The sequence below is a fragment of the Orbicella faveolata genome, unplaced genomic scaffold (assembly GCF_042242905.1).
Source record: "Orbicella faveolata isolate gen_17 unplaced genomic scaffold, um_ofav_v1 contig_15, whole genome shotgun sequence".
Lineage (NCBI taxonomy): Eukaryota > Metazoa > Cnidaria > Anthozoa > Scleractinia > Merulinidae > Orbicella > Orbicella faveolata.
Window position 1 is genome coordinate 7,483,096 of NW_028301542.1, and position 17,228 is coordinate 7,500,323.

Genomic DNA, 17,228 nt, shown 5'->3' on the forward strand with positions numbered 1-17,228 from the left:
AACAGCAGTAGCCACATACCGTCATTGACTGCCTATTTTTTGCCAGTGTTCTCATAGATTGAACTCATACCGCAGTCGGCTCAGTTGTCATCTCACGAGAACGTTTCGAGCGTGAACTTTGCTTACCTGGCTGGCTTTCAAGCAATATATTTCGTGGACCGACCCTTTCTGAAAACGATCGACATCTTTGTATGTGAGATGAACGTATAAGGTGCGATTCTTGCCAAAACTTTCTTCGCAAAACGCCGCATTCTGTCACGAATAGCAATGTCGCGTTTTTCGTCCCCAGTTTCCATGGTCTACGCATGGAACGCCTGGGACCATGACCCCCCTTTTGGCGACCAAAACGCTGGCATTTTAAGACTCGCGCTAAGCCCGAGTAAAAAAATCAGACTCCCAGGCCTAATTTGTCCGATTTGCGAATCGTACGGGTGATTATACAGAGCGCATTTGATTCCACTCAGCCTCCTTACCATTATTTATATCAGTACTGATACTTAGAAAGGTGCAAATAATCAAAGGCCTATGCAAAAAGTTATTAGAAAATACGCACGTGCCCTCAAAAGAAAGAAAAAAAAAAATCCGAAATTTTAAGGAGGGATAATGTGATAGGGATTAAAAGTAGTGAGGGGAGTGGGGAGGATGTTAAATGTTACCAGCCGAGATTTTTGCGTTTGGTTTAATTTTTGAGTTGGTTGATACTCAGTGCGGAGAGCTGCTCGTTATGGGAGTTTTAAGGCACATTAACACTGGTATAAATTCCGTTTTCAATTAGACTAGCTGCATCTTTTGGCAATTTTGGATCCAATTTTCTGTAATATTCTCGGCATCTTTTTCTTGTATTAACCATCCCACAATGCAATACCAATGCAAGACCAATCAAAGCAAAGCTCACCAAACAAACAGTAAAACTGCTTTTTAAACCCATTTTATTACCTTACTACTTCTACAATTAGTTCTTCCTGCATGTGCTCAGTCAATGTTAACCCAAATATCTACTAAACTGCAACTGAAGCCGTTTTCCGTGCCCTTAAACGGAATCTACATTCATTTTCGATCGTTCCATTGATGCCCGACAGCAACATTTCCTGAGTTGGTTCCCTGTTGGCCAACATTGCCACCGGTGGCCCCAAACGTCATCTGACGTTTGCCAATATACGCGATATAAGGGATGTATGGAGGATACTGTGGGTCGGGCAGTCGTGTTTCTATGAAAAGGACATAATATTATTCACTAAAACCCGTAGTTCTCCTCATTATCGATACGTTTATATACTACGCTTGTCAGATCGGGAAAAACGATTTTTGATGGACTTAACAAGAAAGATATATGAAGAATTGTTTTTTTTTTTTGCCTTGTTCGTTGAACAAAAGCAACTAAACGCTAATTAAGGTAAAAGTAACGAGGATCAGGTAACTTGGAACTATTTTTAATTACTGGCCTGAAACAATAATCCAAGCCATTAGGCTGGCTAATCAAAAGAAACAGAGATCAGGCAACAACTGACAGAGATTGTTTTTGTAGTACAACTTCGAACTTTGCTCAAAATTTCACACCGAAGAAACACTTTTGGGAGACCTTAACTGGTGAACTAAATGCAACTAACATAAAGTAGTTCGGAAGAAATCTGTATCTGAGTTATACGCTCGATACAAAGATTTTTTTTTACGAAAGGGTTATAGACTGTATATAAGCCGATTTAATGACAAAGCTGCGTAAACAAAAACATTTGTAACCCAATTTACCGCAAGGAAAAAAAAACAAAAAAACATTGTTATTGGCCGGATTAGGATCGGTCGGTAAAGTGAAAAATCGTGACCTCGGGCTTGAAAGTGCTGACCTCGGCGGTCTGCGGCCTCGGTTAGAATCTCTAAGACCGATACTGGTCTTCGTTTTTTACTATTAAGACCTAGCTCCCGGCAACGACATATGTATATTGCGTGTTTAATTTCGACAAACCTGGTTACGCTTATTGGGTATAGTTTGTGAAAATTTAACGTGCAAAAATAGTTAAACCACACGCTGAACAATTACATGCTCACAATTGATATATATATATATATATATATATATATATATATATATATATATATATATATATATATATTTTTAGTTTCTGATACAAGAAAAACAAATCATCTTTTTCCTTTATGGTTAATTATTGCAATCAACCATGTTGCCGTGCGTCTGCTCAGTAATAATGACATTACAGAAGACATCAAAATGTGGTAAGAGCAATAATGACACACTCAGCTATCGCCTGGTGTGCCACTTTTTTTTCTTTTTTTTTTCAAACGCTGGGTATAAATCCCAAGACCGGAGCGGAGAAACCTTTCCACGCTGTATTGAGAGCCTGCTAAAAGAAATTAAGTTATATATTCGGCAAGTTACACCTAGATTTATTATTAACATCTCGTACATTCGCATGTACAAGAAGCAGAACTAACCTCGTCGGCCATATCCGAAGTTAAACTGATGTCCAACAGCAACATTCCCTGAGTTGGTTCCTTGTTGGCCAACGTTACCACCAGTGTTGCCAAACGACATACCGCCACCGTAGTACTGTGGGTCGTTCAGTCGCGTTTCTGAAAGAAGAAAAAAAACATAGTACAATTAAACAAGAGAAGATCAAGGTAAAATAGTAAATCCTCCATGTAGGCCTTATACCCAAGGTTATCTCTAAATGTGATACCCAGATCTTCTCCGTATGCTACTCTCACGAACAGTGCACGGCCCAGGCAAACTTTCTCGAAACGAACATTGCTACCGGTATGGCCAAACGACATATTATGTGGGTCGTTTAGTCGTGTTTCTAGAAAAAGAAAAGACATAATAGAACTAAATAAAACTCGTAGTTCTCGTTATTTTCGGTGGGTATTTACATTATTTTGGTTGTCCGACGGCGACATTTCCAGCATTGGTTCACTGCATGTTGACCATAAGTGCTCGGGGTGTTGCCAAACGACATATAACTTCGGCAGCCTTGCGAAATATGATGGAACAGATTTTATCATATCTATCTCTGTCGAGACTTGTCTTGTTAGCTTTAGATTATATAACATCGCACTAGCATCATAAATTGTACTTGAGCTTCATTAAATCGTTTGTAACGAAAAAATGAGTTGTGTAATAATTTTTTCTTCGATTTTGACGAGTTTCTCTATAAGAATTCAATTTAGGACAAATCGGTCGCTTGCGTCTGGAACTGACAACACTAAACATGCTGTAAAAGGGCATGGCGTCATTTTTTTTTCTGAACTCTTGTGGCTAACCCACCATAAGGGTAAGCTCAGGAGCCGCTGACGAGAAGTCTAATTTGACAGTTTTCGCAATTAATGATATTGAATCTGAAAATGCTAACAACAACAACAAAAAAAAAACCACTTGTGCACTAACCAGGACCTTTGTCTTTGCCTTGATCTTCATCCTGTTAAACAACAACAACAAAAAAATATGTGTTTGAAAATTCCCCGCGAAACAATTCCTTACTACAGATGTTGCCCTTGTAAGAAACCCGATAAATTTCACAGATATAAAGATATTGTGCATGTTCACCTGAACAAAGCACCTCATACTCCTTGAAAAATAAACAAATGAAATATGCAGGTTAAATAAATTTGCTTATAGCGGAGTTATTTTAAAGCGACATGAGACTGATTGGAAACCTCATTGTGACACTAAAGGCTGGTTTCCACTAGCGACGGGGTTGGAGTCATAGTCGCAGTTGGAGTCATAAGTTAAAAACGATTACGACCTCGTGAGAGTCGAAAATCGAAATTGTAAGCGGGGTCATAAGCTCGTCGTTTATGATCCGGTGAAAACTAGACTGCCGGAGTCGGAAGCAGGAGGTAAAGAGTCAACCAGTCACAAGCCCCGGAATCGAACAATGTGATTGGTTTATCCTTAATTCTGCTTCCAGGACAGACGACGTAAGAAATGAATCGAAAACAACAATCACAGATACAAGCAAATTTACACATTTTTAATCCAACATTTTTTAGTTTGCCACCTCCAATTTCAAACTTTTCTCAGGATGCCAAAATATAACGTAAATTAACAGAAAGTTGACATAAAATCATAGCGGAGGAAGGTACCAATTCATTAGTGCTGTTCAAAGAGTTGGAAATATGAGGAATTCTATTCAAAATACTCTCATAGCGGTTTGAAATAACAGTGGCATTCCATGGACATTTACAAACTGTGTTGTTTTAGCTTATACAAACTAAACGATGATATAGTCTTAACTAGCACATTGTACTGTGAGTAAGTATTATGTTGTAATATTACTATTTTCCTCTTATTATTTTGTTTAGTTTTTCCTATTTATGTTGTGTTTGTAAATTAATAAAATAAAGTAATAAATGAACAAATTTTTAAACAAAAACAAAACACAAAACACACACATACGAAAAAAAAAAAAAAAAAAATATGGCACTCTCAAACAAAGCCCAAAAGCGGTAAATACATCAAAGTTTTTGAGAGAGTTAGATGAACAGACAATGGGAAACAAAAGCAAAAGTATCATCCCACCTTATGACCCCCATCAACGTCCGCGGGTTCACTCTGGACAAAAATCAAGCGTTCTTATACTCATCGCTTCCGCGCTCTTATCCGTGTAACGATACAACTATTTAGTAAAATGTGCTTTGCTGATGCCTGAGGCCAAAGCTTTCCATATTAAAATCATGTAACTAACTTGAAAGGAGAGCCATTTATATATATATATTTTGTTTTTGGAAAGTCCAACAAACAGTTTTCTAAACTCTTGGCTGAATTATCCCTGTGATCTATCACACTTCCGATACCGAAACGAACGAACGAAACTGAGTTGAATGTTACCTGTGACTTTCCCTCCTTTTAAGAAGTTTAAACGAATACATCTGAAATTGACAGCTGTCAATTGGAAAATATTTTCATTGAAGTTCAGTTGACAATTTTGCCAGAACTTACTTCCACCTGTGAAGCTTGGTAACAGCCTATGCCCAACAACATTTGTCTAGGGCAGCCTTCTAAATATTTACTTAATGAAAAATTTCGCCGAGCGAGAAAAACTGTAAATTCCTTCTAAGAATATAAATTTTGAGAGCATTAAGGTGAATCAGAACAAATTCCCTAACCAACACATATTCTTGCACTCCCAAACCCAAGTTTAATGCTAATTTTATGCACAAAAATTACGACCTACACACCACGCGCTTAAACAATTAAAAGAAGACAAAGAACTAAGCAGAGTCAGATTTGTCAAGTGTTACTAAGGGAGTTACCCTTTCGGTTCAGTAATTCTCTTAATTCAACTTGCGACACAAATGTTATTGAAACTTCCCTTAATTGCTGCCCATTGTTTTGTGGTATTAGCCAGTTTTCATCTAATAATAGCTTGATTGACAGAAATAGATGGAAAAATGTCATGAACTAATTGGCCTTTGAAAAACATCACTTCCCGTACAATGGTCACAATAAGTCCCGTTTCCAATCTCTGAACGACATATCTTCCACCAAGGAATTTAATCATTTTTGTTTGCTAAATCTGACGTTAAAAAGACATGAACTTGAGTTGTAAGCTTGTGTGTTCGTCCAATGCTTAATAACTAAATCTTCCCGCGATAAGGTATCACTATTGGTTATCTAAAATAACTATTTTCCATACTAGAATGTTTGGTTCTTGAGAGTAAAGTAAACTGGCATAAAGTTCATCTCTTGAGACGATTACTTTATGGTCCCATGGCAACAAAAGGGTTTTTTGTTGTTGTTTTTAATGATGGATTTGGGGAAAAGAACGCATTTTCTACCAAAGAATCCAATTATTATTATTTGCAGTTTCTGAAGGACAAAAGTTCTCACAATTGAGCTATGTATGCACACGCTCTTCTGTTGTTTAGTCATTACGTGTCACGTGTAAGTAACGATAAGATATCACTATTGGTTACCTAAAATAACCTCTTTCCAACTAAGAATGGATCGGTCACTGAGACAAAACTGTAGCTAAAACAAATTTTGCCTTTTGAAACATATTATATCCTTGTAATGGAGACAATAACTGTTTGAAATCACCATTTCGGGAGTAACAACATATCGTTTACCAAAGAATTTAATTATTTTTATTTGAAGAAGCTGGCATTCACAATTGAGCTGCGACTGGATACGCTCTCCCGTTGGTTAGCTATTACCTCCAACGGGTAAGCAACGATAAGGAATCACTATTGGTTACCTGAAATAACTATACCTTCAGCTAAAAATGGGTCGGTTCTTGGAGATATAAATGAAACGAGACGAGCTGGCTTGAAAAATAGATTACATTCATTTCTTGTGGGCTGCAAGACATTCATGTACCTATGGTAAAACAATAGTGCGTTCGAAATGTTTCATTGGATCTTAGGAAACATTCTATTTACCCGAGTGACGTTCAAAATATTTAAGAAAATGTTTTGCATGAGTGAAGTTAGTCCCCGAGATAACAATTAAGGTGCCCACATTTTTCTCTGTTACTTTTTTTTTTCCAATTTTATTATGGTTGCAATTGCGATTATTGGTAACTGAACTTTGTGCCCCGCAATCATACTCGTATACTTGTATACTCCTCAGTCCTACTATATAATAGTTTGGGTATTTGAGATGGGGCAGTGGTCAGAACGCACACTTCCCACCAGTGTGGCCTGGTTCCGATTTCGGCTCGGTGCCATACGTGGGCCGAGTTTCTCAAATCTCCAAATTCCAATTTAAGCAGATTGGAGAACGCACATGAAAACCAGCAAAGGTTGATGTAGCTTCCTCTCTATTATTGTAGTTATATTGTTTCTTTCCTTATGTAAGTAGCGTTTGGATATCACTGTTGGCTACGTGAAATGACCAGCGTCCAACAATCAATAGATTGGTTCCGTAAAATACATTAAACATAGTAAAAAATTGACCGTTGAAAACAATGATCTCTTGCGAAATGGTAACAACAGCCTAAATGAAAAATAGTGACTTATCATCGTGCGCCAAGGTATTTAATTATTCCAAGTGAAAATCAAGGTGAGTGCCTTGACCTTCTCTTGATTTTTCTTATCAGCAGAAGCTAGAGAGGCGAAACTGAACTGTAACACAACGCTCAGGCCACAACTGGTAAAACCTGCATTGCTACTATAAGGGACTCCATGGTCTACACATGTAGTTATGTACAACTATTTGTTATCTACAATTCAATGTTATCGGCAACTAATTGTGTCCGATGCCAGCATTTTACACATTACTGTGTTGGTGGTCGAAAACTAAGTCAGGCCAGCGAGAGCTTGGGAACTAACGTTCACCACCCATGCGCAAAAAATTGTACGTAAGCTTAAATGTGTATCATGTTTCGATAGTTGTCGACAATTAAACCAATGATTCCAGCACAAGGAAAAAACGTAGCTGTCGACAACTATGTAAGCAGTTTCCCTTTTCGAAAAGGGAAACTGCTTAGTTTTTGCTAACTAAATCTAAGCCGATAAAACACGACCGGGCATTTGAGAGCACGAAGGAAATGAGCCGCAGGCGAGTGTTTTCTACATTTTTCGAGTTGACAGTTGACAGCTTCAATAATACTTGTCAACTACACAGCTGTCAATTTCATGTTTAGCAGTTGCAAAATTAGAAACAGCTGAATTCTATGCCTTTCCAACTTCTTCAAATAAGAAATAATTAAATTCCTTGGGGTACGACATGTTATTACCCTCGAAATGGCCATTTTAAACAGGTTCTTTTCATCATTACACAGGAAAAAAAAAATGTGCCCAAATGCCAGTTTCTTGCCAGTTTCATTTGTATCTCCAAGAACCGATCCATTTTTTGGCTGAAGGGACTTAGTTCAGGTTACCAGTAGTGCCGATTCCGTATCGTTACTTACACGTTGGAGGTAATAAATAGACAACGGAGGAGCGTGTGCAGTCACAGCTCAATCTTCAAACAACAATAATTAAATTCTTTGGTAAACGATATGTTGTTACTTCCGGAGTGGTGATTTCAAACAGTTATTGTCTGTATTACAGGGACATAATGTGTTTCAAAAGGCAAATTTTGTTTAGTTTCATCTCAGTGACCGATGCATTCTTAGCTGGAAAAAGGTTATTTAAGGTAACCAATAGTGATATCTTATCGTTACTTACACGTGACAAGTAATGACTAAACAACAGAAGAGCGTGTGCATACATAGCTCAATTGTGAGAACTTTTGTCCTTCAGAAACTGCAAAGAAAAATAATTAGATTCTTTGGTAGAAAAAGTGTTCTTTTCCCCAAATACATTATTAACAAAAAACCTTTTGCTGTCATGGCACCAGAAAGTAATCGTTTCAAGAGGACAACTTTATGCCACTGTATTTTACTCTCAAGAACCAAACATTCTAGTATGGAAAGTAGTTATTTTAGGTAACCAATAGTGATACCTTATCGCGGGAAGATTTAGTTATTAAGCATTGGACGAACACACAAGCTTACAACTCAAGTTCATGTCTTTTTAACGTCAGATTTAGCAAACAAAAATGATTAAATTCCTTGGTGGAAGATACGTCGTTCAGAGATTGGAAACGGGACTTATTGTCACCATTGTACGGGAAGTGATATTTTTCAAAGACCAATTTGGTCATGCCAGTTTTCCGTGTATTTCCGTCAATCAATCTATTATTAGATGGAACCTAGCTAATACCACAAAACAATGGGCAAAAATTAAGGGCGGTTTTTCAGTAAGAGAATTACTGAACCGAAATGGCAACTCCCTTAGTAACACTTGACAAATCTGACTCACTGCGTAGCCTTTTGTCCTCTTTTGTTTAAAAGCATGGTGTGTCGGTCGCAATTTTTGTCCATAATATTAGCCTTAATCTTGGGTCTGGGAATGCAAGAACAGTTTTTGGTTAGGAAATTAGTTTTGATGCACCTTAAGGCTCTCAAAATTTCTATTCTTAGAAGGATTTTAGCGTTTTTCTCACTCGGGGAAATTTTTCATTAAGTAAATATTTAGAAGGCTACCTAGGCAAATGTTGCTGGGCATGCGCTGTTCCCAAGCTTCACAGGTGCAAGCAAGTCCCGGCATTTGTCAACTGAACTTCAATGAAAATGTTTTCCAATTTACGGCTGTCAATTTCATATGTATTTGCTAAATGTTCACAACTTCTTAAAAGGAGGGAAAGTCACAGGTTACAATCAATTCAGTTCTCCATAGAGAGCTAGCCTGTTAGGAAGGTTTTGCTGATCTTGGAAGAAGGTTGGTCTCAGAGGACAATATCAAAAGATAAGACTCTAGCGCAGTAAGTTTTCTGTTATTGATAAAGTCCTTGAAATTGACCGATGAAAGGCGAGGATTTTATACCACCAAATTTTTAGGCGAGTCCCGCCAAATCCCTATGGCATATTAGAAATCTTTTTTCAGTTTTCACGTACATGTAGTTGTGAAAACTCATTACCGTATTTCAATGAAGGATGTGCAATTTGATGCTTTGTTTCCCTCACGGTTTTTCCACATTCTCATGGTATACACGTGTTTCGTGAATTCGTTTCGGTTTCGGAAGTGAGATAAAAGATAGGCCGAAAACTTCTCATCGTGATAATGCAGCCAAGATTTTAGAAAACTGTTTGTTTGTTGCTTTTAAACAACAGAGTTAAAAAAAAAATTGGCTCTCTTTTCAAGTCAGTTATATGATGTTAATGTGGAAACATTTATTCACAGGAATTACCAAAGCACATTTTATTAAATAGATGTATCGTTACACGGATAAGGGCGCGGAAGCGATGATTATAGGAACGCTTTTTTCGTCGAGAGTTAACTCGGACACATTGATGGGGTCGAAAGGTGGGATGATACTTTTGCTCCTTTAGCTTCCGATCTCTGTTCCTTTAACACTCTCAGAAGTTTTTGATTTATCGACCGTTTAATTTTGGGACTTTGTTTGAGAGTGCCACTGTTGTTTCAAACTGCAATCAGAGTATTTTAGAAAGAAATCCTCATAGTTCCGCCTCTTTGAACAGCACTGCGGAATTACTACCTTCTTCTATTATGATTTTAAGTCAATTTTCAACTAATTGGAAGTTCTGAGAGAAGTTTGAAGTCGGAGGTGGTAGACAAAAATTGGTGGTGTAAAGATGAGTGATGTGTAAATTTGCTTGTAGCTCTGAGTTTTGTTTTCCATTCATTTCTTGCGTCGTCTGTCCGGGAAGCAAAAGAATAAACCAATCCCAGTGTTCGATTCCGGAGCTTGTGATTGGTTGGTTCTTCAGATTCTGCTTCCGACTCCCGTCAGTCTATAGTGGTCACTGGAAAATAGGCGACTTTCACTAGGTCGTAAACGTTCTTAGCTTATGACTCCAACTACGACTATGACTTTAACCCCGTCGCTAGTGAAAACCAGCCTTTAGTGTCACAATGAGATTGCAAATCAGTCTCGTGTCGCTTTAACATAACTCCGCTTTAGGCAACTTTATTTAACCTGCATATTTCATTTGTTTACTTTTCAAGGAATATGAAGTGCTTTGTTTTCTTCATAACAACTTGGGCCTTGGTAGCGTCATTCCCTCTCGATAAACAAGCTCAGGTAAATACAATATATTTATACCTGCGTAGTTTGTCGGGTTTAATTCTTACAAGGGCAACATCTGTAGTAAGGAATTGTTGCTCGCAGTATTTTCACACACACGATTTTTTTTTTCTTTAACAGGATGAAGATCAAGGCAAAGACAAAGATACTGGTTAGTGCACCAGTCGGTTTCTTTTAGCATTTTTAGATTCAATATCACTATTTCCAAGAACTGTCAAATTATATTTCTGGTTAGCGGCTCGTGAGCTTACCCTTATGGTCCGTCAACAAGAGGTCACACAAATAGATGAAGCCATCACCCTTTTAAAGCGTGTTTAGTGTTGTCGGTTCCAGATGCAAGTAACCGATTGGTTCTAAATTGTCTAAATTAAATTACTTAAGAGAAACTCAACAAAATCGTAGAAAAAAAATGTTACACAACTTATTTTTCGTTACTATCGATTTAATGAAGCTCGAGTAAAATTTATAATCTTATTATACTGCGATGTTATTTGATCTAAAGGTGACAAAACAAGTCTCGACAGAGATAGATATGATAACATTTGTTCCATCAAATTTCGCAAGGCTACCGAAGTTATATGAAGTCTGTAAACACCGCTGGCACTTTTGGTCAACACTGAGTGAACCAATGCTGGAAATGTCGCTGTCGGACATTAAGAAGAGTGTAAATACCCACCGATAGTAACGAGAACTACGGGTTTTACTTAGGGTGCGTTTCTTTAAAAAAAAAAATGCAAGATTGGATTCTTAAATCCTAAAGAATCCAAAAACGGGTTTTGCGTTTCTTTACTAAACAGATCAATTCAAGATCTCTCGGATCATGGTGCGTCAAAGGAACCGAAGAATCCACCCTGGGAGTGGATTCTTCGGTTCCTTTGACACATGCACTATATTATATGTCGTTTGGCCTTACCGGTAGCGATGTAATTAGGCTTCTCCGCAACCTGATATCAACACAGTGTTGTTAACCAATATTGCTGATATTTATAATCGTCACCAACTAATAGATAGTCCAACTCGCATTACTAACACATCTTCTACTCTGATCGATGTCATTTTTACAAATTGACAGAATAATATTGTTTCCGCTGGTGTGTCTCATGTAAGCCGTCTATGCATTCCGTAAGATCTTCATCAATTCTCCTATAGGCTTTTCTACATTGACTTATAGGAAATTCAACAATTTCGACTCCGCCAGGTTTCGCTCTGGTATTTCAACACAGGATTAGGACAGGGTAAACAGCTATGATGACCCAAACGTTATGTTGGACATTTGGAAAAAAAAAATTTTTTTCCAATGCGTTGATAAGCACGCCCCACTGCGTACAAAACGCATTCCGGCATCTAAATCACCCTGGATCACACCTCAGTTGAAGAAAAGAATGCATTATTAAGATGTTCTCAAAGTGAAGGCCATTCGTTCTGGAAATGCATGTTACTGGTTGATAATTAAAAAATGTCGCAACGCTGTAAACAATGAAATCAAACGAGCTAGGGAACAATTCTTCAAAAATGCGTTGCGTGAAAACGAAAGTAATTTCAGTATGACTTGGCGAATAATTAATGAATTTACTTCGAGAAAAATCCACAGCTCTTCTGCAAAAGAGATTAAATTGGATAACAGTAGCATTAGCGATCCGCAGGAACTTTTGTCTGCTTTTAATGATCATTTTTGTAGTATTAGACTGAAACTTATCAATGCCATCCACAGAATGGAGACACTCCGTCTTACCTAGATTTTATTGAGGAGAACGAACAGATAATTCGAACTCAAAACCACTGAGTGTTCAACAGTTTTTATTATTATTATTATTATTATTATTAAAACTTTGTAAATCTAAAGCGACGGGACTAGATAAAATCTCGGCACAACTTCTTCGTGAGTGTGCTGCCTGGTCGCAAGTTCTCTTTTGCCATTTTCAATAATACTATTGTATCCGGTGGTTTTCCTACTGAGTGGAAATCCACAAAAGTAATTCCTGTATTGAAATAGGGAGAACGTTCCGATTTAAATAATTACCGCCCTATTTCTATAATTCCTTTTGTGGCTAAGGTCTTTGAGTGAATCGTATACTATCAATTTTACGAATATTTAACTGAAAGTAATCTAATTTCCTGCAATCAGTCAGGGTTTCGTTCACTCCACTGCTACTACCTTACTCGAAACCAGAGATAATTGGGCTTTTAATATCGATGAAGGTAATGTTGATGCAGCGATTTTTCTAGATCTGAAGAAAGCATTTGACACCGCCGATCACTCTATACTGCTATCTAAATTAAAAGCCTATGGTGACGGAAGCAACTCGTCTAACTTGTTTAAATCCTACTTGGATAATCGTACGCAGAAATGCTCTGCAAATGGCCCTGTCTCAGATAGCCAACCTTTAACTTGCGGTATTCCTCAAGGTGGAATCCTTGGATCTTTCCTCTCTATACTCTATATAAATGATTTACAGAACTGTCTTGTTAACTCACATCCTAGAATGTATGCGGATGATACTCATTTGACCTTTGCCAGTAACGATGTTGCGTATCTAGAGGAAAATATGAACGATGATCTAACCAAAATTACCACTCTTAAGACTGAGTTTATGTTGATTGGTTCAAGGCAAAGGATTAAATACTTCCAATAGACTCCCGTCTTTTGCTATCGATAGCAATTCCATAAAACAAATAGAATTTACGAAATATCTTGGAGTATATATAGATGAAAACATAACTTGGAACGTACATGTCGAACATATTTCCCAAAAAAAAAAAAAAGAAATGCCTCCTGTATTGGCATCTTGAAGCGAAGCAGGTCTTTTGTCCTTTTGAAACGCTCCTATGCATCTATAATGATTTAGTTCAACCTCATTTCGATTACTGCAGTGTCGTATGGGGATAATTGCAGTAAATCTCTTTCCATTAAACTACAAAAACTACAGTATCGCGCTGCGCGTATTTTGACCTCTTCTTCATATCATGCCAACGCGGAAGATCTCTTTGTTAGACTTGGCTGGCAAAAACGTAATCTTCAACGAGAATTAAAAACAGCCACTGTGGTCTATAAATCTATCTCTTAATGCTCTCGCCCCTAATTATCTGAAATCGATGTTAACTGATCGGAGTGCAATATCTAGCTGTTCTCTTAGGAATTGTGAGGGCAAACTAGCTGTTCCATAACCCCGTACCAATTTTCTAAAAAACAGTTTCAGCTAAAGTGGTGCAGTACTGTGGAACAGCCTACCTACCAATCTGCGGCAAGCACAAACTCTTACTAGTTTTAAATCCGGCTGCAAGGGGCTTCCTTCTTGATAATGAATAAGTTAATCGATCACACGGCATTCATGGAAAGCAGGCACTTTGTTATTCTTTTTATTTTTGTTGTTATCAGATTTAATTAGTAGTAGATTAGTATCTTAACAATGTAATTAATGCAATTTTAGTATTTACTTTAAGTCCTGATGTTTTACCCGTGTATAAATAAAGTTAAGTAAAATAATAAATAAAAAACAAATAAATGTTGGTTTCGGGAAAGTTTGCTTGGGCTGTCCACGAATCGCGCGAGTAACATCCGTGGAAGAACTGGCTATCATACTGAAATATCACCTTGTGTATAAGGCCTACATGGGGGATTTACTTTCTTACCTTGATCCTCTCTAACTCTTGCTCAATTGTACTATGCTCTTTTGTTCAGAAACACGACTGAACGACCCACAGTACTACGGTGGCGGTATGTCGTTTGGAAACACTGCTGGTAACGTTGGCCAACAAGGAACCAACTCAGGGAATGTTGCTGTCGGGCATCAATGGAACGCCGGACATTATGGCCGACGAGGTGGGTTCTACTTCTTGTACATGTAAATGTATCGAAACTGAGATAAAGATCTCGGCATAACTTGCCGTAATATATAGCTTATTTTATTTCGGTAAGCGATGAATAGAGCATGAAAAGGTTTTTATGCTCCGGTCTTGGGATTTATATCCAGCTTTTGAACAAAACCGTGGCACACGAGGCGATAGCTGAGTGTGTCACTGTTGTTCTTACCACATGCATTTTGATATCCTCTGTAATCTATTACTGAACAGACGCATGGCAACATGGAATCTATTTGTTTTATAGTATAAAGATTTCGCCAAGCCTAATAGCGGAGCTCCTGACCGTAATATTAACCGTAAAGGTAAAAGGGGTTTGTTTACCTCGGATCAGAAACTTAAAACAATGATCAATTCTAAGCAGCTAACAAAAGAAGTCTTGATAGACATAAATATGATAGCATTTGTTCCATCAAATTTCGGTAGGCCGCCGAAGTTATATGTTGTTTGGCAACACAACTGACAATGTTGGTCAACAGTGAACCAATGCTGGAAATGTCGCTGTCGGACATCTAGAATAGTGTAAATACCCACCGATAATAACGAGAACTACGGGTTTTACTTAGTTCTATTATGTCCATTTTTCATATGAAAACACGACTAAACGACCCACATTATATGTCGTTTTGCCATAGCGGTAGCAATGTTGGTTTCGAGAAAGTTTGCTTGGGCTGTCCACGAATCGTGCAAGCAAAATCCGCGGAAGAACTGGGTATCACGTCGAGATATTACCTTGTGTATAAGGCCTATATGGGGGATTTACTTTCTTACCTTGATCTTCTCTAACTCTTCTCTAACGTTGGCCAACAAGGAAGCAACTCGGGGAATGTTGCTGTCAGGCATCAATGGAACGCCGGATTTTATGGCCGGCGAGGTGGGTTCTACTTCTTAGCTAGGCAACCGAACAAACAGATGGTCGAAAGTGCAGGCAGACGCTCGCCGCCCAAGTAGCAAGAGGTTTAAACAGCAATGGCAACGACGCCAAAGGCAACGTCGATCAAAAAACGACTTTATTTTCAACCCACGAATCTCGCGAGAATAAAGATTCATTTAGTTTGTCTATATGTGAGAAATATCCCAGACAGAATATGTGAGACAGCTTCAAAATTCGAAAAAGAAATTTTAAAAATTGATCGTCGTATAGTTCACGTTCTCTCAAATATGCAGAATGTGGCAATCTCACTTTGTTGTTTTGTGACCTTTTGTAAACAACGGCAAAGAATTGAGCAAAGAATTATAATGCAGGCCTACTCAGCCATTGTACTCGTTTCCGTTGCCGTTAGAGTTTGCTTAATTAAACTCCCTAAAACCGAGTCAACGGCCAAACAATGAACAGTACAAAGCACGCGTACAAAACAAACGAAAGCCGAGCCGAACAAAAAGAAAGGGCTGAGAGCGCATATACAATAACATTAATTCCCGCTCTTTTGTCTCAGGTAGTTTCGAGAAAGTCGCTTCCGTTGTCCACCCATCGCGCGAGTAACATCCTCGGAAGAACTGGGTACCATGTCTAAAAATAACTTATGAAGGATCACCTTTAGTATAAGGCCTATGGGTTAAGTCCATGAAAAGTCATTTTTGCCGATCTGACAAGCGTAGTATATAAAACCACCGATAATAACGAGAACTACGGGTTTTAGTAAATTATATTATGCCTTTTTCATAGAAACACGACTGAACGACCCACAGTACCTTCCATACATCCCTTATATCCCGTATATTGGCAAACGTCAGATGTCGTTTGGGGCCACCGGTGGCAATGTTGGCCAACAGGGAACCAACTCAGGGAATGTTGCTGTCGGACATCAATGGAACGGCCGACGAGAACTAGGTGGGGCACTGCAACTGGTAAATATCAGTGTAATCAATAAGTTTTCTTCAAGCTATTTGGCCACTATTTCTGTGCACAGGAAGTGTCTGTGATCTGTTGTCATGTTCATGATCAATCTTCTTGTTTTGTCTGCTTAGTGCGCGAAATATATAAAACCCGCTTATGTTTATAGAAAACTACGGGCTATTGTTCAATTGTAATGAATGCCTTTTTATTTAACAGAGGCACGCTCACTTTACCTTCCGGAACCATACATCCCGGAAATCCCGCAGCCATACATCCCAGCCATCCCAGAGCCATATATCCCGTATTACAAACGTCAGATGACGTTTGGGGCCACCGCTGGCAATGTTGGCCAACAGGGAACCAACTCAGGGAATGTTGCTGTTGGACACCAATGGAACGGCAAACGTCAGATGTACTTTGGCAACACCGCTGGTAATGTTGGCCAACAAGGAACCAACGCAGGGAATGTAGCTGTTGGACATCAATTGAACGGCCGAAAATGAATGCGCATTCCTTTCCTGGACATGCAAAACGGCTTCAGTTGTAGTTTAGTAGATATTTGGGTTAATGTTAGCTGAACACATGCAGGAAGAACTAATTGTAAAAGTAGTACGGCAATAAAAGGGGTTTAAAAAGCAGTTTGACTGTTTGTCTGATGAGCTTTGCTTTGATTGGTTTTGCATTGGTATTGCATTGTGGGAAGGTTATGACAAGAAAAAGATGCCGAGAATGCTACAGAAAACTGAATCCAAAAGTGTCACAAGATGCAGCTAGTCTAATTGAAAACTAAATTTATACCAATGTTAATGTGCCTAACTCGTGTTAATGAGCCTTAAAACTCCCATAACGAGCTCCTCTCCATACTAAGTATCAACCAACTCTAAAATTAAACCAAATGCAAAAATCTCGGCCGCTAATATTTACGAGCCACTGCCTGTAAATATGGAGAATCCGACGACAGGTCGGAAAATTCGGATTGTCTTTTAT

General features: G+C 38.4%; 1 protein-coding gene and 1 long non-coding RNA gene across 3 annotated transcripts; one reads left to right on the forward strand and one right to left on the reverse strand.

Annotated features, from left to right (window-relative positions):
* Positions 1-912: 912 nt before the first annotated feature.
* Positions 913-4,684, reverse strand: LOC149113333 (uncharacterized). Of its 2 annotated transcripts, none has more exons than XR_016206779.1 (4): positions 4,532-4,684; positions 3,404-3,428; positions 2,449-2,586; positions 913-1,208 (listed from the first exon to the last, which is right to left on the reverse strand). It is a non-coding gene; the product is annotated as an uncharacterized LOC149113333 (long non-coding RNA). The 2 variants fall into 2 exon arrangements; XR_016206778.1 differs by having other exon boundaries at positions 3,398-3,428; positions 4,532-4,674.
* A 4,474-nt stretch (positions 4,685-9,158) lies between these two features.
* On the forward strand, positions 9,159-16,879 carry LOC149113334 (uncharacterized). The gene is made up of 6 exons (XM_089288244.1): positions 9,159-9,262; positions 10,468-10,543; positions 10,667-10,697; positions 14,226-14,366; positions 16,071-16,235; positions 16,458-16,879. Exons 2-6 carry the CDS (start codon positions 10,472-10,474, stop codon positions 16,742-16,744), a joined length of 696 nt encoding a protein of 231 aa, XP_089144370.1. The 5' UTR covers positions 9,159-9,262; positions 10,468-10,471; the 3' UTR covers positions 16,745-16,879.
* Positions 16,880-17,228: the final 349 nt, after the last annotated feature.